The sequence below is a fragment of the Chionomys nivalis genome, chromosome 6 (assembly GCF_950005125.1).
Source record: "Chionomys nivalis chromosome 6, mChiNiv1.1, whole genome shotgun sequence".
NCBI classification, from domain to species: Eukaryota; Metazoa; Chordata; class Mammalia; order Rodentia; family Cricetidae; genus Chionomys; species Chionomys nivalis.
The window spans coordinates 4579616-4601642 of record NC_080091.1 but is presented as its reverse complement, the minus strand read 5'-3'; the positions used below and the strand labels follow the sequence as shown (position 1 = coordinate 4601642).

At 55.7% G+C, this 22027-nt stretch overlaps 2 protein-coding genes across 6 annotated transcripts in view; one reads left to right on the top strand and one right to left on the bottom strand.

The window, feature by feature from the left end:
- The window catches only part of Sbno2 (strawberry notch homolog 2), a 42731-nt gene extending 29774 nt beyond the window's left edge, over positions 1 to 12957 (top strand). For all 4 annotated transcript variants that reach the window (XM_057771560.1, XM_057771561.1, XM_057771563.1 and 1 more), the window contains 27 exons: positions 963 to 1046; positions 1262 to 1361; positions 1705 to 1859; positions 1941 to 2074; positions 2159 to 2249; positions 2339 to 2482; positions 3242 to 3359; positions 3664 to 3769; positions 4005 to 4158; positions 6244 to 6420; positions 6575 to 6672; positions 7122 to 7201; positions 8081 to 8272; positions 8467 to 8636; positions 8938 to 9069; positions 9213 to 9348; positions 9427 to 9539; positions 9632 to 9703; positions 9770 to 9878; positions 10024 to 10098; positions 10184 to 10327; positions 11069 to 11163; positions 11238 to 11330; positions 11417 to 11548; positions 11646 to 11722; positions 11824 to 12014; positions 12106 to 12957. In XM_057771560.1, the coding sequence (XP_057627543.1) occupies positions 963 to 1046; positions 1262 to 1361; positions 1705 to 1859; positions 1941 to 2074; positions 2159 to 2249; positions 2339 to 2482; positions 3242 to 3359; positions 3664 to 3769; positions 4005 to 4158; positions 6244 to 6420; positions 6575 to 6672; positions 7122 to 7201; positions 8081 to 8272; positions 8467 to 8636; positions 8938 to 9069; positions 9213 to 9348; positions 9427 to 9539; positions 9632 to 9703; positions 9770 to 9878; positions 10024 to 10098; positions 10184 to 10327; positions 11069 to 11163; positions 11238 to 11330; positions 11417 to 11548; positions 11646 to 11722; positions 11824 to 12014; positions 12106 to 12554 (3621 nt within the window). In that variant the 3' untranslated portion in view covers positions 12555 to 12957. The remainder of the gene's footprint in view (positions 1 to 962; positions 1047 to 1261; positions 1362 to 1704; positions 1860 to 1940; positions 2075 to 2158; positions 2250 to 2338; positions 2483 to 3241; positions 3360 to 3663; positions 3770 to 4004; positions 4159 to 6243; positions 6421 to 6574; positions 6673 to 7121; positions 7202 to 8080; positions 8273 to 8466; positions 8637 to 8937; positions 9070 to 9212; positions 9349 to 9426; positions 9540 to 9631; positions 9704 to 9769; positions 9879 to 10023; positions 10099 to 10183; positions 10328 to 11068; positions 11164 to 11237; positions 11331 to 11416; positions 11549 to 11645; positions 11723 to 11823; positions 12015 to 12105) is intronic.
- Positions 12958 to 13518: 561 nt separating this feature from the next.
- Gpx4 (glutathione peroxidase 4) lies at positions 13519 to 16241 on the bottom strand. Of its 2 annotated transcripts, none has more exons than XM_057772106.1 (6): positions 15515 to 15989; positions 15198 to 15292; positions 14964 to 15108; positions 14708 to 14859; positions 13923 to 13947; positions 13519 to 13844 (listed from the first exon to the last, which is right to left on the bottom strand). In XM_057772106.1, the coding sequence occupies exons 1-6, from the start codon at positions 15755 to 15757 to the stop codon at positions 13752 to 13754; spliced, it is 753 nt and encodes a 250-aa protein (XP_057628089.1). In that variant the 5' UTR covers positions 15758 to 15989; the 3' UTR covers positions 13519 to 13751. The 2 variants fall into 2 exon arrangements, with proteins under 2 accessions (XP_057628089.1, XP_057628088.1); XM_057772105.1 differs by lacking the exon at positions 15515 to 15989 and adding an exon at positions 16111 to 16241 and having other exon boundaries at positions 13521 to 13844.
- Between the last annotated feature and the right edge of the window lie 5786 nt (positions 16242 to 22027).

Sequence of the window (22027 nt, the reverse complement as noted above, 5' to 3'; positions counted from 1 at the left end):
GGCACCTTCTGGCCTCCACAGGCCTGCATACACACAATGCACTCACGTGCATGTATGGAAAGCAAGCACCCATACACATGAAATAAATAAGTCTTTAATCCCAGCACTTGGGAGGCAGAGGCAGGCAGATCTCTGTGAGTTCGAGACCAGCCTGGTCTACAAGAGCTAGTTCCAGGACAGGCTCCAAAGCTACAGAGAAACCCTGCCTGGAAAAACCAATAAATAAATAAATAAACAAATAAGTCTTTAGCCGGGGCGGTGGTGGCGCACGCCTTTAATCCCAGCATTTGGGAGGCAGAGGCAGGCGGATCTTTGTGAATTCAAGGCCAGCCTGGATCTACTGAGGGAGTTCCAGGACAGGCTCCAAAGCTACAGAGAAACCCTGTCTCTAAAAAAACCAAAAAAAAAAAAAAAGTCTTTAAAATCTATCCTTATATTTAGATTGGGGAATTGAGAATCCGTTTGCAAAGAAAAGCCACGTCCCTATGATGGCTACAGACTCAACTCTGTGGCCAGGCCACACCATTTGTCTATCTTGACCCTTTGACACTTGTGGCTACGGTGTCCTGCCCCAGGTCACTATGATGAGGCTCAGGGCTATCCATCTCTCCTGTAAAGGACTCTGGCTTGTGATATTTGGAGTATGATCACAGTATTGGGGACATTGAGGAGCTTTTGCAACCGCTCGCTCCTCAGCCACTAGATGGACAGGCCCTCCCAAGGGAGTCTGCACTCTGGGATGTTTGTCTGCCTTTTGTCTGCTTCTCCTTGACCCAGAGGCTACTGCCTCATGGTCCCCCACATGCCCCAGGGGCACAATCTGTCCTCAGCCTGTCCTACCAGGATCTGCCTCTTCCCAGGTTGGGGGTGGGGTTGGCCCCTGAGAATGAGCAGTGTTACCTAAGGATACAGGTACTGGCTTAGGAGGCATGGCTCACATCCTCCCCTCCTGTCCCCTACAGCTGTTACTGCCTAATGGGCCATTCTCGGCTCTTGAAGATCCAGCGACCCCCCTCTCCAGCACCCCTCTTCTCGTCAGCTACCAGGTAAATTGGGGTATCTCCTGGGGATCTAGAGAGAGGCTCTAAAGGCATCTCCAGTGTTTTGCAGTTGGAAATCTGAAGCCCCACTTAGGGGTAAAGGCGGAGCCACCTCCCTCCACAGCACTGTGCGTGGCCCACTCTGTGCAGCATGGCTGCTGCCCTGGGGAAAGCTGGGTCACTACAAGTTAGGACAGATCCTGAAATGTCACACCTTGCAGTCACACAGCCAGCCTGAGGAGGAGGAGGAGGGAGAGGAGGAAGAGGAGGCAGAAGAACTGGGCCACGCTGAGACCTATGCCGACTACGTACCGTCCAAGTGTAAGTCCAGCCAGGGACAGGACAGAGACGCTTCCAGGAAGACAGCTGTGTGAGCCCGAGGGCTCGTGGGCCTCCCAGTCCATAGTGCCGGCGGCAGGACAGAGTCGTGTGTGCACACCCAGTCCATAGTGTGGGCGGCAGGACAGAGTCGTGTGTGCACAGTGCACACCCAGTCCATAGTGCGGGCGTCAGGACAGAGTCGTGTGTGCAGAGTGCACCCCTGGTCCATAGTGCGGGCGTCAGGACAGAGTCGTGTGTGCAGAGTGGACACCTGGCATCCTGCCGGCTACTTCTACCCTATTTATTTATTCTGCGCCAACTCTGCCCTCTGTCCCCTCACCAGCCAAGATTGGGAAACAGCATCCAGATCGTGTAGTGGAGACCAGTACACTGTCCAGTGTTCCTCCCCCAGACATCACCTACACCCTGGCACTACCCACCTCAGACAACGGGACCCTATCTGCTCTACAGCTGGAAGCTATCACCTACGCCTGCCAGGTGCCAGCCCCCCCAACCCCTTCCAGGCTCATAAGGAAGCCACCTGCACCCCAGGCCTGACTCACCTCTGCTCACCCACAGCAACATGAGGTCCTACTGCCCAGTGGGCAGCGCGCTGGGTTCCTGATTGGGGATGGAGCCGGCGTGGGCAAGGGCCGCACAGTGGCTGGCATCATAGTGGAGAATTACCTGCGGGGCCGGAAGAAAGCTCTGTGGTGAGTTCCTGCCTGGCCTGGTGTCCCGGGTGGGTGGGATAACACGAGACAGGCAGCATTGGTCTGACCAGGTCTCTCCCCCAGGTTCAGTGCCTCCAATGACCTCAAGTATGATGCGGAGCGGGACCTGAGAGACATTGAGGCGCCAGGCATCGCGGTGCACGCATTGAGCAAGGTAGGGAGGTCATGATGACCTTTATTAAGGAAGAAACTAGAGTAGAGGGGTCCCTGCACGTACCCCCACATCTGAACCTGTGTCCACAGATCAAGTACGGTGACAACAATACCTCAGAGGGTGTCCTCTTTGCCACCTACTCTGCCCTGATTGGAGAAAGCCAGGCAGGTGGGCAGCATCGCACACGCCTCCGCCAGATCCTGCAGTGGTGCGGCGAGGCCTTTGATGGTGTGGTATCCTGCAGCCAGTGGATGGATGGGCACGGAGAAGGGCAGAGCCAAGGGGCTAGAGCAGCTCAGCCTGGGAGCAGAGAGCAATGGAGGGACCAAGGCAACACTGAGGTCTTGGCACGCACTGACCTATGGTTGTGAGCTCCCCGTTCAAGTAGGCCTGCATCTTCACCTCAGATGCACAGCCCTTTCAAAACTGTTCTGATATCAGGGCTGAGCATAGGGTAGAACCTGCAAACTGTCCTTCCTCTATACTCCTCCTGATCTGATCCTAGCAAGCCTGTAGGCAACCAGACTCCCTATATATAGTGTTGGAGCCACTGACTGATGAACAGAGCTTGCGCATGCTGGGGCTCCTCCATGTGGGCAGCCCACAGGACCCAGGACACAGTGTATGCCCGTGGTGAATGCCGCTGGCCCTGCGGGGATGTACCAGGAGTGGTGGCCCTGAGCTTGCTGTGGCAAGAGCTTCTACCCAGTGTGTTCTTTCCTTGGTGCTATGGTTACCGTGTGCTCTGCTAAGCCATGTCTCCTTGGCGCACTGTTGTATTTTAGGCAGGGTCTCCCTCAGCAGGGGCTGCTGTGGCAGGCAGGCACCGCTAGGCCTGAATTATGTAGTGCTGAGGATGGAACTCAGCTTCCTGCCTGCTGAGCAAGCACGCCTCCATAGGCTGTCATTGCCCCACTCCCAGTGCCCTTTAACACCTACCGACAGAACACCTTCCATCCTTCTGGACCATTCCTTAACCCAGCATATCCCAGATCGTGTTTGACGAGTGCCACAAAGCCAAGAATGCCAGTTCCACCAAGATGGGCAAGGCCGTGCTAGACCTACAAAGCAAGCTGCCCCAGGCCAGAGTGGTGTATGCCAGCGCCACAGGTGGGACGGGGGCAGCAGCTGAGCTGGGTGGGCAAGCTCCATCACATATGTGGCCTCTGGTACACCTACACAGGAATGGGGGCGTCCTGCCAGCTGTGCACAGAACTTCGATCTGTACCTTTTCTGCTTGGTGGCACCTGGGGCAAATATGGAGCTTCCTGTCTCCATGCCACCTTCTGCCTGACCTTGAGGGTATCCCTGAACACGTTCCCTAGGACTTCAGTTCTCTTCCCTTGGCCTCCCCACCTCCCTGGGGTTATGACACTGTACCTCACTCGGCTCCCTGCTTCCAACCAACCCCTAGGTGCTTCCGAGCCCCGCAACATGATCTACATGAGTCGCCTGGGCATCTGGGGCGAGGGCACACCCTTCCGGACCTTCGAGGAGTTCTTGCACGCCATTGAAAAGAGGTGAGCCCTGCTCTGCTTGTGGGGATGGCTGTCCCTGCCAGGAATCCTGAGGGCCCTTGATGCACACATGCCATCCTGTCTCTTCCTCCTGCCCTCTCAGAAAGATGAACCCTTCTCCTAAGTCCTCTGCCATGCTCCCCTCTGGCCATACAAGTCTGTCCAGCCTTGTGTCTTTCTCATGGCCACAGGGCCTTTGCCATGTACTGTGTTCTACCCTCTGCTCATCTGTCTGCAGGGGAGTGGGTGCCATGGAGATCGTGGCCATGGACATGAAGGTCAGTGGCATGTACATCGCACGCCAGCTCAGCTTTTCCGGGGTTACGTTCCGCATCGAGGAGATCCCGCTGTCCCCCGCCTTCGAGCAGGTCTATAATCGGGCAGCCCGGCTGGTAAGCTGGGGTAAACAGGGACCCTGCTCCTCCTCCTGATCTGTGTTGCACAGTTGCGCCATCCCGTAGATGTGGTTTCTATAGTGGAGCCGGTGCTTTCCAGAGCCCGCGCCTGCACTGCTCTCCCCGGGCCCTCTGGCCCGCGCCTACACTGCTCTCCCCGGGCCCTCTGGCCTGCGCCTGCACTGCTCTCCCCGGGCCCTCTGGCCTGCACCTGCACTGCTCTCCCCGGGCCCTCTGGCCCGTGCCTGCACTGCTCTAGCTCTTTAGTTTTATTCACTTTACTTTTGTTTATTTTTCGAGACAGGGTTTCTCTGTGTAGCCCTGGTTGTCCTATATCTCTGTAGAGCAGGCTGGCCTCGAACTCATGGAAATCTGCTTATCTCTGCCTCCCAAGTGCTAGGAATAAAGGCATGCGCCAACACTGCCAGGCTTATTTTCTTTCTTTCTTTCTTTCTTTCTTTCTTTCTTTCTTTCTTTCTTTCTTTCTTTCATGATTTTTGTGTGTATTTGGCATTTTGCCTGCATGTCTGTGTGAGGGCATCAGCTCTCCTTGAACGGAGTTACAGACAGGTGTGAGCTGCCGTGTGGGTGCTGGGAATTGAACCTGGATCCTCTGGAAGAACAGCCAGTGCTCTTAACCACTGAGCCATCTCTTCATCTGCAGCCCCATCACTTTTACTTTTATTTCTGATACTATCCTTTCTCACTATAGCTCAGCTGGATTCAAATTTCTGGCAATCCTCCTGCCTCAGCCACCAGTGTGCTATACTAAGAGGAATGTACCAGAATCCCTGACTTTTCATGAGGGATTTACCATTATGATACTGTGGCATTGGCAGACCTGCCTCCACAGCCTAGGGGATGTTGCACTAGATGATGACATGGAGCCAGTGACCATGTCCCACCTCCATGGGCTCTGTATGGACAGATTCTTGTTCCCACACTGTCTCAGCAACAGGTCCTCAACCCTGGACCCTCCTCCCTCTGCTCTCCACGTACTGGTGTGACAGGCATGTGCCGTCATCCCCAGCGTGTCCAGTGTATGCAAGGCTTGACCTGTGTGGTGGCACACTGCTGTCCACCATGCACTCAGGAGGCCTGGGCTACATAGGAAAACCTTGTCTCAAAACATAACAAAACAAAAGGCCAAAATGCGTGGTCCTGGCAGAGCCATGCTGAGAATAGCCCTTTGGGAATCAGCGGGCATCTATGGTGCCTGTCCCCATGGCCTCCCGTGAACATTCTCGATTCTTCAGGCCCAGCACTGTCCCATCATGAGACAAGTGGGACCCCTAGCAGGGAGTGTGTGGAGGCGGAGACCCTGCTCAGGGCCTGGCAGAGATGGCTGGACGTGGTGCTCATGGTGCCCAGGCGGCCTTGAGCTCCCCTGCCCTGTAGAAACTCTGAAACCTAGGTATGGGGTGCAGGCCTATCATCCCAGCACTTGGGAGGCAGAGGCAGGAGGATCAGAAATGAAGTCATTGTTGACTGCATATCCAGCTCAAAGCCACCCTAGGATACACGAAACCCTGCCTCCTGCAGCCTCCTGCGGCCTCCTGCGGCCTCCTGCGGCCTCCAGCAGCCCCTGCCCCAAGGAGACTTTTAAGTCAGACGTAGTATTTTAAGTCTCAATGTTCAGGAGGCTGAAGCAAGGGGATTAGGGCCAGCCTGGACTACATCAGATTCTATTTGTTTGTTTGTTTCTTTGGTTGGTTGGTTTTCTAGACAGGGTTTCTCTATGTATCCCTAACTATTTTGGAACTCACTCTGTAGACCAGGCTGATCTCAAACTCAGAGATCCCCCTGCCTCTGCCGCCGGAGTGCTGCGATTAAAGATGTGCACCTCCACCGCTGTCAACTATATAAGATTCTTAGTCAAATAACAACACAGCCTTTGCACAACCCGACAGCCTTGTATGTGAGCCTGTGTTTTGAACCTGCTCGCCCCTGCCCTGGGCCCTGGCAGTGTGACATTCTCACTGTGCGGTTTTGGTTGCTGCCCTTACTGCCCCTCACCCCACCAGCCCCTGGAGCCCCCGCCTAAGGCAGCTGGCAGGCTTAGCACAGGCTTTGCTCTTGCAGTGGGCTGAGGCCTTGAGCGTGTTCCAGCAGGCGGCTGACTGGATCGGCCTGGAGTCTCGCAAGTCCCTGTGGGGTCAGTTCTGGTCAGCGCACCAGCGCTTCTTCAAGTACCTGTGCATTGCAGCTAAGGTGCAGCGGCTGGTGGAGCTGGCCCAGCAGGAGCTGAGCCAGGACAAGGTGAGTGCCAAGGTCAGCCTTGAGGCCGTGACCCTGATAGCTGCCACCTCCCCTCATAGTTGGTTGGTGGGGTACCCGGAGGCTAGGCAGGGCCTGGGGAACTTGATAAGATACTAGTCACCCTGGAGCTGGCTCAGACACTCCATCCCCGCAGTGTGTGGTCATCGGTCTGCAGTCCACAGGAGAAGCGCGGACCCGCGAGGTGCTGGATGAGAATGAAGGGCGCCTGGACTGCTTTGTCTCAGCTGCAGAGTGAGTGGCGAAAGTCATGGGGACACAACAGGCACCAGGGCAGCCTTGGATGGGGACTCCCTGGTGTGTCACCTTGCATGGCCTATTGCTACCCCTTGGCCCTCAGCAACTGTGGAAAGCCAGGAGGGGCAGGACCAGACAGGAATCTTGAGGGTGGCCCTTGGGTCTGAAGGGCGCATCACTGAGATGCTGGGGTCTCAACAGGAGACTTTTGGACATCTGCCCCCACACAGGTAGTACCATTTTAACACAGTATAATGGGCTTCTCAAGTCTGGCCTGTTGTGCCCTCACAGGCTGACAGAAGTCACCTCAGTCCACCCTAGGGAAGCTTCCCCCTGCCAATCCCACACAGGGGTTCCAGCCTGGGACCAGTGTGTCCCATTGTCACCACCCCTCTCCCTGAGGCACATGCTGTGGCAGCTGTGCTGAGCACTCTTCTCCTCCGCAGAGGCGTCTTCCTATCGCTCATTCAGAAGCACTTCCCTTCCACCCGGAGGAGGCGGGACCGGGGAGGCGGAAAGAGGAAAAGTAAGAGCCCACCAGGTTCCTCCTGGCTTTGTGTGCTCCACTCCCCACTGCTGGAGGATTGTCCCCATTCTAGTGTCCAGTACCAATCCCTCTAAGAGTTTGCACATGGTCACCAAAGGCAGTACAAGGGTGTAGGCAGGACTGGCCATGTCCCTGCAGGGTGCTTAGAGAAGCAAAGTTCTGGGACAAGACCCCAGTGGGCTCCAATCTCAGGCCACCCAGCCAGCCAGCCCCACTAGCCAAGGCCTTCGGGACCCCTGTATCATTGCAGAGCCCAGCTCCAGCCCCATTCACTGGCAGATGGGGCAGCCTCTGCGTGCTGCACAGCTATGCTTCTTGGCTGTGTCCATGCTGATTGTAAGGACAGGACTGTGCCCAGAAACACAGGTCAGAGCACAAGGCCACCTGCCTTCCAGTTCACAGATCCCCAAAGCCAGACTCAGAGAAGCCAAGTAATTTACCTGCAGACACATAGCCCGGCATGAAGGACAGGACAGTGCAAGGCTCTCCCACTCCTGAGTCCCTAGGACACCCACAGGCCCCTTACCCTCTGGCAGCCTACAGCACTGCGAGGAGGTCCCTGAACTTGTCCCTCGAGCAGGCTTTGACAGCCTCTGAGCCTCTCACTCTCCAGTGGAATTCAGCCATGAAGCCAGCCAGGGCTGAGGATGGGGCCATGATGTCTCAGTTCACCTTGCCCTCCCAGAAGTGGGGCTGGGATCTTCCTGGAGGGAACACAAGACACCGGAAGAGCACACGAAAACCTGCCCCGTCCAAGTCAGGCCTTTAGTCCTCCCTCATTAGCGCCCTCGGTGCCTCCTGCTCCCTGCCCTGCACTCCAGCTTTACCCCTGCTTCAGCTTCCCCACCCCTCCTGCAGGGCGGCCCCGGGGGCGCATCCCCAAGGCTCCCAGACTGGCTCTGGAGGCATCAGGAGTGATCCGCATCAGCGACGGCAGCAGCACAGAGTCAGATGCTGGCCTGGACAGCGACTTCAATTCATCCCCAGAGTCCCTGCTAGATGACGATGTGGTCATCGTGGAGGCCCCCACGCTCCCCACAGATGACCGAGGTGAGCCTCCATCGTCCAGCCGTGCTCCACACAGCAGACACAACCACACGAGGTCCTTTCCCCAGCATACACCCACGGGGGATGGGGAAAGGGAGACTCAAAGCCATGCTGTCAGACACAGGAGGGTGACTCTGTCCCCTTGACCCCACCCCTGCTGCGACCTCACTGACTGTCGCTCTTCCCTCCCTCTCCAGGTCCCCTGTACCCACTTCAGAGAGACCAGCAGGGGCCTGGTGTCCTGGACCGGGTAGAACGCCTGAAACAAGGCCTGCTGGCCAAGGTGCGCACACTGGGCCGGGAGCTGCCGGTGAACACATTGGACCAGCTCATCCACCAGCTTGGGGGTCCTGAGTGTGTGGCTGAGGTGAGCCACCGCAGGGACGGGGGTGGAGCCTGACTGCAGAGGGAGGTGAGAGATGGCTCTGCAGATAAGAGTGCTTCCCACTCCTTCCCACTCTTCGGGTGGACCTGAGGATACCAGCACACCTGTGCCACACAGACACATATACATATATAAAATAATTATTATTTTCTAAAAAGCAAAGAAAGACAAAGGCAGAAATCTTCATGGGCTGAGGCCACACTGGAAACCAAGTTCCTGCACAGGGCCCAGCAGGGCCACCACACTGATAGCTGTGGGGTCTCCTTTTTCTCTCCTCAACCAGATGACCGGCAGGAAAGGCCGTGTAGTATCCAGGCCCGACGGGTCGGTGGTCTTTGAGTCCAGAGCAGAACAGGGCCTGTCCATCGACCATGTGAACCTCAGGGAGAAACAGCGCTTTATGAGCGGCGAGAAGGTGGGGCCTGGTGCAGGGCAGTGAGGGGCCCAGGTGCCCTGGGGTGCTCCCAGCAAAGCTCTGCAAGGGTGTGACCCTGGGGACCCAGAGCTGAACAGTGAGAAGGCCCCCAACACCCTGTCCCATTGCACCCCCACCTCCAGCTTGTGGCCATCATCTCTGAGGCCTCCAGCTCCGGTGTCTCCCTCCAAGCCGACCGCCGGGTCCAGAACCAGCGACGCCGGGTACACATGACCCTGGAACTGCCTTGGAGCGCAGACCGCGCCATTCAGCAGTTTGGTGAGGCCCCCAGCCCCGTCCCGGGTTGTTCCTTCCCCGAGACCCCCATCACAGTCACTAGAGCCTCTTTGTCCTCAGGTCGCACCCACAGGTCCAACCAGGTCTCAGCGCCCGAGTACGTCTTCCTCATCTCGGAGCTGGCCGGGGAGCGCAGGTTCGCCTCCATTGTGGCCAAGCGGCTGGAGAGCCTGGTGAGCAAATGGGGCGGGGCGGAGGGCGGACCTGGGGAAAGTCAGGAAATGCTGGAGCCTGAATCACAAATGGTCCTGGGTCACTCTGGCAGGGTGCCCTGACCCACGGAGATCGCAGGGCCACCGAGTCCCGAGACCTAAGCAAGTACAACTTCGAGAACAAGGTAAGTAGAGGGCTGCGGCGGGGAGGTCACTCTACCCCGGCCCCACTCACACCGCCTGCCCCACAGTACGGCACCCGTGCTCTCAGCCGCGTCCTCACCACCATCCTGGGCCAGACGGACAGCAGGGTGCCCCTGCCCCAGGGCTACCCGGGAGGGGATGCCGCCTTCTTCCGTGGTGAGCCTTTCTGGGAGGCATGCGGACTACAGTGGGGCTGGTTTCATCGGGATTTGGGGACTGGGTGCATGGGCGGGCTTCTAGGGAAAGAACTTGGCAGGGTTCCCCCTGGCATCCAAGACCAGTGGCTGGTTTACCCTCGCAGACATGAAGCAGGGCCTGCTCTCTGTGGGCATCGGTGGCCGCGAGTCGCGCACTGGCTGCTTGGATGTGGAGAAGGGTGAGTCCTGGGAATACTGGAAGGTGATGGTGCGGGGGCCACTGGGAGGGCCCGAAGGCGCCCTGAGACTCAGCTCTGCCTGCAGACTGTTCCATTACCAAGTTCCTGAACCGAATCCTGGGGCTGGAGGTGCACAAGCAGAATGCTCTGTTCCAGTATTTCTCTGACACCTTTGACCACCTCATCGAGATAGACAAGAAGGAGGGCAGATACGACATGGGCATTCTGGGTAAGCTTCCCGTCAGGTCATGGGACCCAGGGCCAATACATCGCATATTTGAAGTCTACCGTTGAGAAGCTACAGACGAGGACCAGAGATTGGTCCAAACTGCTGTCATTGTAAGTGTGATCACCTGGGAAGCTCATGCTAGAGACCCACACGGTGCCACTACAGCACAAGGAATCTCAACTCTTTCTGAAAGATTTCGTTTTTTGTGTCGGCTGCATTAAGAGCCAGCCTGGGCTACATGCCAGCTGCATGTTGTGCTCACTGGACAGAGTCCCTGTTGCTGCTCCGTCTGCCGACCCAGCTCTGGTAAAGGCGGTTCCCCACTGCACAGTGACCTCAAGGCCAGCCTGAGCCACTGAGGCCTGTCTCAGTGTAAACAAACAGGGAAGCTGGAGAGGTAGTTCCACCCCACCCCACTGCTGTAACTCTAGCTCCAGGGGATCTGATGCGTTCTTCTGGTCTCCGTGGGCATGCACACACGTGTAGACAAATGCCCAGACACAAATTAAAAATGAAAATAAAACTTTTAAAAAAAGACAGCTGTCCTTGGCAACAGACACATTCCCTCTGGGCAGCTGTGAACAAGACACCAGGGACCCTAGACTAGAGGGTTCCCTGACACCCACAAGACATCTGGTCTCCAGGCTTTTGGTCCCTCTGCGCACTCACGGGGTCACCTCTGTGGTATATCAGAGAATCGATTGTCTTGTCCTGGCCACTGACCACCTACCCTCTCCTCAGACCTGGCCCCTGGCATCAATGAGATTCATGAAGAAAGCCAGCAGGTGTTCCTGGCACCTGGGCACCCACAGGATGGGCAGGTGGTCTTCTATAAGGTGAGCAGGGAGCCACCCAGTCCCAGCCATGGCTACAGCCCCCGAACCTGCTAACACCCCGTTGGCCACTGCAGATCAGTGTGGACCGCGGCATGAAGTGGGAAGACGCGCTCACCAGGTCTCTGGAGCTGAAAGGTCCCTATGATGGTTTCTACCTCTCCTACAAGGTGAGTGGACCCGTTCCTGGTAGGTGCCCTGTCAGCCACCTACCCAGAGACCCTGGTGGGCAACCGTGGTGACTCTTGGGCCCTAGGTACGAGGCAGCAAGATGAGCTGCCTCCTGGCGGAACAGAACCGTGGTGAGTATTTCACTGTCTACAAGCCGAACATCGGCCGACAGAGCCAGCTGGAGACCCTGGACAGCCTGTGCCGCAGGTTCCACCGGGTATGGAAGGACCACCCTACCCTCCCGTGGCAGCTGAGAATGTGTGGGGAAGCCCCTGAGCCTAAGTTTCCCTGCTGACTTGGGCCTGCATCTCCAGGTCACCGCGGAGGAGGCCCGGGAGCCCTGGGAGAGCACCTATGCCCTGTCGCTGGAACACTGCAGCCACACCACCTGGTGAGGCCGGGGCGGGAGGCGGGGCCGGGCGCCCAGTGTCCCTGGGCCTTGTGGGCTGGGAAAGCGCACCCTGCGAGCTGACTGGTGGTCCCCTGGTACAGGAACCAGCGCTGCCGACTGGCACAGGAGGGCAAGGGCTGTGCCCAGGGCCTGCGCCTCCGCCACCACTACATGCTGTGCGGGGCGCTGCTGCGCGTGTGGGGCCGCATCGCCGCTGTCATGGCGGACGTCAGCAGCAGCAGCTACCTACAGATCGTGCGCCTCAAGACCAAGGACAAGAAGAAGCAAGTGGGTAAGTGGGGCGGCGGGCACGGGATCCCCAGAGAAAGGATCGCCAGGTATCGTCCCCAGGCGGATATGACCGCGTGTCCTCACTACTGCAGGCATCAAGATTCCTGAGGGCTGCGTTCCGCGCGTACTGCAGGAGCTGCGGCTGATGGATGCCGAGGTGAAGCGCCGCAGCACTCATGGGCTGGCCGCGCGCCCACCCACTCCACGCGCCATCGCGCTTCCCTGCGGTCCTGGTGAGGTGCTGGATTTGACCTACAGTCCCCCGGCCGAAGCTTTCCCGCCACCTCCACGCTTTGCCTTCCCTTCGCTTCCGCCTCCAGACCCCAGTTCTCTGATGCTGGGTGCAAGAGACCCTGCAACCAACCCCACAGAGCTGGCACACCAGGGCTGCGACATCAATTTCAGGGAAGTGTTGGAGGACATGCTCCGCTCTCTGCGCGCAGGGCCCACCGAGACCCCTGCGCCTCTGGTGGGCATGGGTGGTGGGGGTACAGAGCGGCAGAGCGTCATCCACTTCAGCCCACCCTTCCCGAACTCGTAGGCGGCCACCATGGCCTCTGGATTACAACTGTCCTGGGCAGCAAGGCCCACACCGGCTCCTCTGCGAGCAAAGAGGTTCCCACGACTACTGAGGGCACCTGGCCGCAGTGCCTTACCCGCCAGCTGGGTGCGGGGCCTCTCCTGCGCTGCTCCACGCGTCCAGCCTGAAGGCCGTGGGGCTTGGTGGTCCCAGAGAGCTGGTAACTCAGGAAATCCGGTGCTGAGGCCCCGCCGTCTATGGGGACTCCACGGGGCAGACCCCGTTAATATATGCAATCCCCTCCTCCCTAAATTATTGTTACCCGCCACTTCCCAGCCCCGGAATCCGTGGGCAGCTAGCGGGCCCTGGTTTCTATGTATTTATAATGAACTCTGGTGTATATATGTAAAGATCTTTTTTAAAATATATGCGCCTTTTGCCTACTTCCCAGTGTGCTGTGGCCTGCAGGTCAGTGGAAAGGGGGGACCCGAGGGTCACAGAGCAGCTGCGCCCCTCCCCCTAGTCATCTAACCTATCCTCTTGTTGGCTGGGGGACCAGCTGGAGAGATGGAATTCACCTGGCAGCAGCTGCAATAGGGCTGGGGGTCCTCAATCAGTGAGGGAGGCAGGGAAGGCTGAGGCAGGTGCCGTCTACTGTAAGCCCACAGCCACGCAGAGGGGCCATGGGCTACTAGGGGCGGGACTTCCAGACCTGCCTGAGGCTCTGGCTCAACCACTGCTGATAGTTCCAACCGCCCCGCCTAGAACACGGGACAGCTTACACACATGCACGCAACCCTAAAGCAGCTTCCCAGACCTCGACCCAAGAGGCCTCCTAACATGTTAGGGCCCTGTCCATACTCTGGTCCTTCCTGTTGGCCTGGGCAGAGCCTCAGGGATTACTAGGGAACTAAAACCTGCTGACCCAGTTCTGAACCTGCAGAGTCCTGGGGCGCAGGCACGGCCATCTAATCCTCAATTCCTCAATTCCTGACCCGAGGACACACGTGTTTCAACATTTTATTCCCACAAGGCAGCCAAGGTAAAGCTCGAGCCCAGGCCACAGGCCTCGGGACCTTCCTCCGGCGGGTGCACGCCAGGTCCTCAGGACTGCCCCACCAGCAAGCTGGTTTGCAGGCAGGCCGTCATGAGTGCCGGGGTAGAAGGCTCCAGGGGTCACAGGGCAGAGGGGCTCGGTGGGGGCACACACTTGTAGGGCTAGAGATAGCACGGCAGGTCTTTCTCTATCACCAGGGGCTCCTCCATGGGACCATAGCGCTTCATCACGCAGCCATTCTTATCGATGAGAAACTGTGGAACAGAGAATGCGGTGACAGAGTGCAGGGGAGTTGCCCCCACACACACACACACACTGTATGCCACTCTTACCTTGGTAAAGTTCCATTTGATGGCACTGTTAAGAGAGAGAGGGAAAAAAGAGGGCTTAGCAGTGGTACCCACTAGGACATGGGGTGCACACCTTTAACCCCAACACTCAGGAGACAGAGGCAAGCGGATCTGAGTTCAGCCGGCCTAGGGAGCACTGTGGGTTTCAGGCCAGCCAGGGCTACACAGTGAGACCAATACAGTGTTCTCCTGAAGAAGAGGAGTGACATTCCCAGCACCCACATCACATAGTGGCTCACAGAAGTCTATAATTCCATTTCCAGAGAATCACAGGCCCTCTTCTGACCTCTGAGAGCGTTAGGCACGCATGTAGTACACAGACATACATGCAGACAAAACACCCGTACACAAAATGAAAATAATCTGGGATGGGGAGAAGGTGGGTGGAGACAGGCCTGTGGTTAAGAGAACTGTAACCACAGCATCCACAGTGGCTACAATCTACCACGGCCCTCTGGCTCCAGCTCCGGAGGTACAACACCCTCTTCTGGCCCCTGCATGCACTACACCCCGGTAGTGCACATAAATACACTCAGGCAAAGCATTCATACACATAGCATGCAAATAAAGCTGAAGCTGGGCCAGGTGGTGCACACTTTTAATCCCAGCACTTTGGAGGCAGGGCAGGCAGATAGATCTCTGTGAATTTCAGGCCAGCCAGAGCTACACAGTGAGACCCTGCCTCAAAACAAACCAAAAAGCTGGCGCCTGCTCCCATCCTGGTCTAGTCATCTGGCTACCCTGTCCACTCCCCCAGGGCCACTCACTTTCCCAGCATGCCCCTGCCCTTGGGCTGGACTTTCATCCATTTCCACAGTGGGTGGGCATCGTCCCCATTTACACAGATCTTGCTGTACATGTCAAACTTGACATCGTAGCCGGCTGCAAACTCCTTGATTTCTTGATTACTTCCTGGTTCCTGCGGGTAGCAATAGACTGTGGTAAGGTGGATGAAAGAGAGACAGATACACACACTAACACAGCACCCCGACTCTCTGGGCACTGCCTGGGACCGTTACGCACCTGCTTCCCGAACTGGTTGCAGGGGAAGGCCAGGATTCGTAAACCACACTCAGCATATCGGGCATGCAGATCGACTAGCTGAGTGTAGTTTACGTCGGTTTTGCCTCACTGTGAGGCCACGTTGGTGACGATACAAACGAAACCCCTGGGAGAGAAAAAATAGGAATGAGGTCACCGTCAGGGGAGTCACTTTTTCAGACCGGTCTTGCACCACCCACATAACCAGGCACCCACTTGTACTTATCCAGGCAAACCATGTGCCCGTCGATGTCCTTGGCTGAGAATTCGTGCATGGAGCGCGCACAGCGCCAATCATCACGGGACGCGCACTGTAAAACAGGGAGACTGAGTGTCCTACCCCAGGTTTCCCAGGGTCAGAGTACCACACCACCACCAACAAAAAATACACAGGAGCACTGGGCTGCGGGGAAGACCAAGGCTCCTCCGGCTTCCGTGCATCTGCCCCCTTGAGGGCGTTCTGAAAGGAGCTGTGGAGCCTCTAGAAGATGCTACCAGGGGAGGGGACGGTAGGGGTACCCCTGGCCGCACACCGAGCCCAGGAGCTCGGCGCAGCTGCTGTCCTGCAGTAGCGGCCCGGTATTGAAGGGCCGGGGCGCCGAATCCGTCCCGCGAGGGCGCGCCCTCCTGCGGCGGCACTCTCGAGCTTTCCTCCTCCTCCGGGGGCTCGGGCGCTTCCGAGTATTTCGGGGTCGAGGTTTGCGCCGTCGCCGGCCTCCCGGGGACCCGCCACGCTGCCGGCAGCGTCCCGGGTGGCCGGCGGCCGCGCGGCCCATGCCTCCCCCGACTGGGAGTCCCGAGGGCGGCGCGGGGACAAAGAGCCGGTAGCCAAGGTGCCGCCGATTGTGACGCACCAGGCCGGGCGGGGCGCGGGACCAGGTCAGAGCCCGCTATGGTGACCCCGACACCGGTTCCCACCCCCAAGGAACCTCCCCCGCCAAGGCCTGACCGCCTTCTGCCCGGGGAAAGCCTCCCGGAGTCCGCCTTCTCACCGGGGGACCCCCTAGTGTAGCTAACACGACCCCCGGTCTCCACCCTGGACACGGGGACCCAACCCCGGACGCTGTCCCCACCAGATCGCTCACACAACCGCTGTGACCGCCATCCCCCAGGTCCCCGGTGTGCCCACCATGGTGCCTGCGAGGCCTGGAGCAGCCAGAGCCCCGCACAGCAGCGCGGGCTTCAGTAAGCGGCTCAGTCGGCACCAGCTCATCGCGGCGGCCGGAGCCACAGCTCCTCCCCTCACACAGCCGACCAATGTGCGCGATGCCAAGGCTGACTTGCCCGCCCTCGGCCACGCCCACTGACGTCTCTTATTGGCCGGGTGCGCCAAAGACGCGCGGCCCCTGCAGCCAATGGGAAGCGGGGCGGGGCTTGAGGGTTTGTTGTTGTCAGCAACTGCGCAGACTCGATGACGGAAAAGACGGGGAAACGGAGCCGCGTCCTCGCGGATGCGCGTTGGGGGCTGCAGACAGTTATCCGCGAGGCTGCCTGCGGCGGGCAGGGAGCCGGGGCGCTGAGGGGAACACTTGGGAACACAAAGCGAGGCTAAGCCACCCCCTAAACAGCCCCGTTGATTACGAGAGCTTCCATTTCTACTGGAGAAAGTCTCATGTAACCCAGACCTCATGTATCTCCTGGCCCGCCTCTCTCAGACCCCTGCGAGCTGGGATCGCGGGTGTGTGCCACCTCTATTTCTCTTTTCTCCTTTTTCAGAGCTGGTCTCACGTAGTCTAGGCCACCCTCGAACTCACTGTGTAGCCGGGACAGCCTTACTCATGACCCTTCCACCTCCACTTCAGCACTGGGATGACAGATACACAGCACCATGCAGTGCTGGGATGGAACCCAGGGCCTGGAGCATGCCAAGTACGAGCCCTCAGCCCAGACACAGCCGCCCCCCCCCCCCGCCCCCAGCTTGGAACTCACAGCCCCACCCTGTCCCCTGTGATAACGAGGGAGGGCTGTGCAGATTCACGGGAAGATTGGTTTGAGGGGTGTGGCAAGAGAGCTCTGAGTAACGTGATTGCCCTGCGAACACCGCAAAGAGCTCCATGCAGACCGCGTGAGCAGGTACATGTGGATGCTTCTGTACTCTCTGGGGCCAAGTCAGAACGGTCAAATGCCCCCAAAACAACATGGAGACCGGCATGGTGGCCACACCCTCAACCCCAACCCTTGGAGGCAGAGGCCAGCCTGGTCTAGTAAGCAAGTTTCAGGTCAGCCACCCCTGTATGACCTCAGAGGTTCCTACACAAAGAAAAGAAGCCAAGGGTCTTGAAGGCCTGGGCGAGAAAGTAAATGCCTCACAGTTTGCCCCAGGCCTCTAAACCCAGCACTGCGAGCCCTTTGTCCTTTGTCCTCCCTGTGTGGGGAGACTTAGCGGTGTGACTCACGTGACTCATGCTTGTCCGCCCCACCCCCAGGATTCTAATCCCTAAACCAGCCCTTTGTCCTCCTTGGAGTAGGCCACCGGCACTTGGAGAGACTCCAAGGTCTCAGGAAGTCAGCTGTTTCCTCCCAGCCCCCATTCCCGGGCTCTTCCAGCCACCAGAGGTTTGTCCCGTGGATCTTGAAGTTAGAAAGACCAGTACCTAGAGGCTCAGATTGTCCACGCCCTCACAGGGTAGCTGGGAGGTTCTAGCTCCCTGTCAACTGAGAAAAAGGCAGAACTGCAGAGACCTAGCACTGGGTCAGCCCCACTGGCTGAAGGCTGCCACCCGAGGAGGAGCCCAGCCCCTGCTCTGGGAGGGACTTGCAGGTGGAATATCTGCTTCTCCCCAAGAACCCCAACTTCGCCCTAATTTCACCAATTAGGAAATGAAGTCCTGGGGTTCAGAGGCAACCACAAGAAGCCACTTAGAAGATCCTGAGAAGCCACTAGCTCCCGGACCAAGACTGAGGTCTGGCTTTTACTACTTTGTTATTCTGGAGACAGGCACTCAGGTAGCCCAGGCTGGCCCAGACCAGGTTTCTCCTCTTTTCCCAAGCTAACCTGAGCTCCCGAGAGCTTTCCAACTCCTGCTTTCCCGACACTACAATGGCAGCTACACATCCGCCAGCAAAGACCTGCGAATTAGAAGCACGCCTTTAATCCCAGCACTCGGGAGGCAGAGGCAGGCGGATCTCTGTGAGTTCGAGGCCAGCCTGGTCTACAAGAGCTAGTTCCGGGACAGGCACCAAAGCTACAGAGAAACCCTGCCTCGAAAAACCAAAAAAAAAAAAAAAAAAAAGAGCTAGTTCCAGGACAGGAACCAAAAAGCTATGGAGAAACCCTGTCTCGAAAATAAAAAAATAAAAAAAAAGAAGTTGGCATTGTAGGCCGGGTGCTAGTGGCGCACACCTTTAACCCCAGCACTCGGGAAGCAGAGGCAGGCGGATCTCTGTGAGTTTGAAGCCAGCCTGGTCCGCAAAGCACATTTTAGGACAGTCAGGACTATACACAGGGAAAAACCAAAAAAAAAAAAACCACAGTAAAATGGAGCATGAATCAACAGCCAGGGGTTGGGGAAGCCCAAGGGCAAATAGTGTGGTCCTTATACGCTAGAGTACTCCTGTGCCCCGAGGAGCCCGGACTGAGGCGGGCCAAACTCCGAGTGCTGTGGAATATTAGTTTAAGGTGTGCTACTTTCAGTGTTTACGCTGTGGAACATTTTTTTACATTTTTTTAACGATGCAAAAATGTGTTCATTCTCAAAAAACAGAACAGTACAAAACCAGAGCTTGGCCAGTTAGGGTCCATTCCTGTCACAAGAGGAGACAGCCAGATTCACAGCAGTCCCCAGAACCAAAGCCCTGGCGGTCACAGGCCAGTCACCGCCTTCTCTTCCTCCACAGACTCAGACATTACCACTACAATTTGGAGCGCAGATTCTAACACCTGCCACCACACAAACACAGCAGGATTCTGTCAGCCAGGAAGGAGCCCTGGCCTGTAGGGGGGCAACTCAGAAGAGTTTTCTCTCCCTTTCTTTCTTCCTTTTTTTTTTTTTTTTTTTTTTGAGACAGGTTTCTCTGTAGCTTTAGAGCCTGTCCTGGAACTAGCTCTTGTAGACCAGGCTGGCCTCGAACTCAGAGATCCACCTGCCTCTGCCTCCCAAGTGCTGGGATCTCTTTTTCTTCTTTCTTTCTTTCTTTCTTTCTTTCTTTCTTTCTTTCTTTCTTTCTTTTCTTTTCTTTCTTCCTTTCTCTTTTTCTTTTTTCCTCTTCCTTCCTTCCTTCCTTCCTTCCTGCCTTTCTTTCTTCTTTCTTTTTCTTTTTGATCTTCTGAGACAGGGTTTCTCTGTGTGTCCCTGGCTGTCCTAGAACCCACTCAGAGCCACTGGCTTCTGCCTCCAAGGGCTAGGATTAAAGACATGCGCCACCACTGAAGGGACATGCACATATTGGGGTGCTCTCTCTCAGACCCCGGATTAGGCACAAACCACACACACACACCTGTTTGCACAGAGATCATGTATTGAGCAGGGAAGGAAAGTTAAAGTGGCTGCTCTGCTGCTCTCCTGCTCTCCGATCCAGGCAGCCAGCAACAGCGAGGGACCTTGCAGGTCTGTGTTAGAATGGGCTAGGGTGTGGTGGTATATTTGATTGGGCATGTTAGTTTGGTGAATCAAAGTGGGGCTTTTGATTGCTGTACTTCAATACATTTATAGCTGGACCATGGTCGTCAGCCGCAGGAGAAGGAAGTAGGCAAACACGGAATAGACCTTGGGGGCTAGCTTTAGGAGCCTTACCGGGGGAATGGGGAAAGGCAAGGCCTGGCAGAGCCAAGTCTGCTGTGCTCCAGCTGGCTGGAGTCCCTTCGCATTGGACAGCTGTGTTTGGCACAATGAGCCTGTGACTGGCAGTTTATCAGAACTCCAGAACTCCTGATTAATCTTAAAACTCTGAACCTTTGAAGTCTTAGCATAATAAAATCATACAGCACACCAGTGGGAAGATCTGAAGCATTTTTCATTTGGAATATACTCTAAATCACCTTTTTTAAAATATTTATTGATTTATTATGTATACAATATTCTATCTATGTGTATGCCTGCAGGCCAGAAGAGGACACCAGACCCCATTACAGATGGTTGTGAGCCACCATGTGGTTGCTGGGAATTGAACTCAGGACCTCTAGGAAGAGAGGCAATGCTCTTAACCTCTGAGCCATCTCTCCAGCCCCAAATCACCTTTTTAATCCAATAATAATTTGTCATGAGACACAGGTGGTTGGTAACCGAAAGCATCATTGTTAAAGGAAGGAATAATAAGAAAATTACATTGACATTCAGCCAGCATTTGGGGAGACGGACCTTAGGTCCACCTTAGACCATGGCCAAGATTCTCCAACCTTCAAGGAGGGAAGGCCCTGGCACTAGTAGCCAATCCTTGCCGAAACCCCTGCAGACATTTAGAGCATGTGAAACTAATTTAGAGTACTAGAGTGGTGGCTTCAGGGCTGCAGTGAAGGGAGTGCTAGAGCCCTGGCTTCACGGCTGCAGTGAAGGTGCAGGGTGGTTTGGTGACCTCTGAGGCATGGATGTGCTGTGGCATCAGACAGATCATAGGCCAATGTGGCATCGTTGGCTATGGTGCTCGGAGACCGATCCTTAACATCTGATTTTATCTGAGGTTTTGTATCAGGCTTTCCTTTGGGACACTAACCAGAAGCTTAGTAGTTATGAGGCACCAGACCTCATTACAGATGGTTGTGAGCCACCATGTGGATGCTGGGAATTGAACTCAGGACCTTTGGAAGAGCATGCAGTGCTCTTAACCTCTGAGCCATCTCTCCAGCCCGGCAGGGTTTCTCTGTACCTTTGGAGCCTGTCCTGGAACTAGCTCTTGTAGACCAGGCTGGTCTCGAACTCACAGAGATCCACCTGCCTCTGTCTCCCAAGTGCTGGGATTAAAGGTGTGCGCCACCACTGCCCGGCCTAATTTAGCCCATTTCTAATAATCTGCGTAGCACCACTAGGTGTGCTTACCTGGAAAGATTCAGCATGTCTGACCTGGCAGCTGGCTGCATCTCATCTGGCTCTGAGAGGAGCTGCCCTGCATCTGAGCTCACTTCCTCTTCCTCCCAGCATTCTGTTCTGTTTACTCCACCCACCTATGTTCTAACCTTTGAGGCCAAGCAGTTTTTTTATTAATTAACCAATGACCTTCCTCCATCATTTCCCCTTTTTCTGTTTAAACAAAAAGGAAAGGCATTCACTTTAACACAGCAAAATTACATATAACAAAACAGTTATCAAGTAAGAATTACAGTTACAATATTTATACCTATTTGAACTTTTATCATAACAAAGGAAAACTATAACTATCTATCTATTCTTCAACTCCACCAAAAACTCCAGAAGGATATAATATTACCTAAGTAAACAAGAAATAAGCAACTTCTAAAACTCTAGAAATGACAGAGACATCTTGCTGCCTGGGCAGTCAGTCACCCAAAGTTCCTCTGTACCGTTGGGGCATCCATCTTCGGCCTACAGGCCCATAGTATCCAGAGACATTTCCATGAAGCAGGAAATTTCAAAGGCAGTTCAGTCACTATCTGCTGTGTCCTGTAGAATGTCTCGCAGACTCTTTCATGAATCAGGAACCCCGAAAGATCATCTCACCTTTAGGCAAGTTCAGCACTCCTCTCTCTCTGCGGGTTCTCTGTGTCCAGTTTATACAACAGTCCAGGCAAGAGCAGTTTCTTGCCCAAATGTCTAACAAACTTCATAAGGAGCCTCTTCGATGCCCATCTTCCTCTTGAAGTAGATTGGTGCTGCCAGGAGCAGACATGTCTCATTGTCATGAAAAACCTAAGTTATTAAAACATTTAAAATGCCATATTCTGTAATCTTTAAAAGATATGAAGAATGCCTACCTAAAATATATCTATGTATATCTATAAAAATATTAATTAACATGACTATAAGCTTGACTATTATTGATTATCCATTAACAACCTATATACATTATGTTTTTACATAAACTACACAATCACAATACCTTAGTCAAGAGCAGAAATACATATACATATAACAAAATTGACCTTAAAATCCATA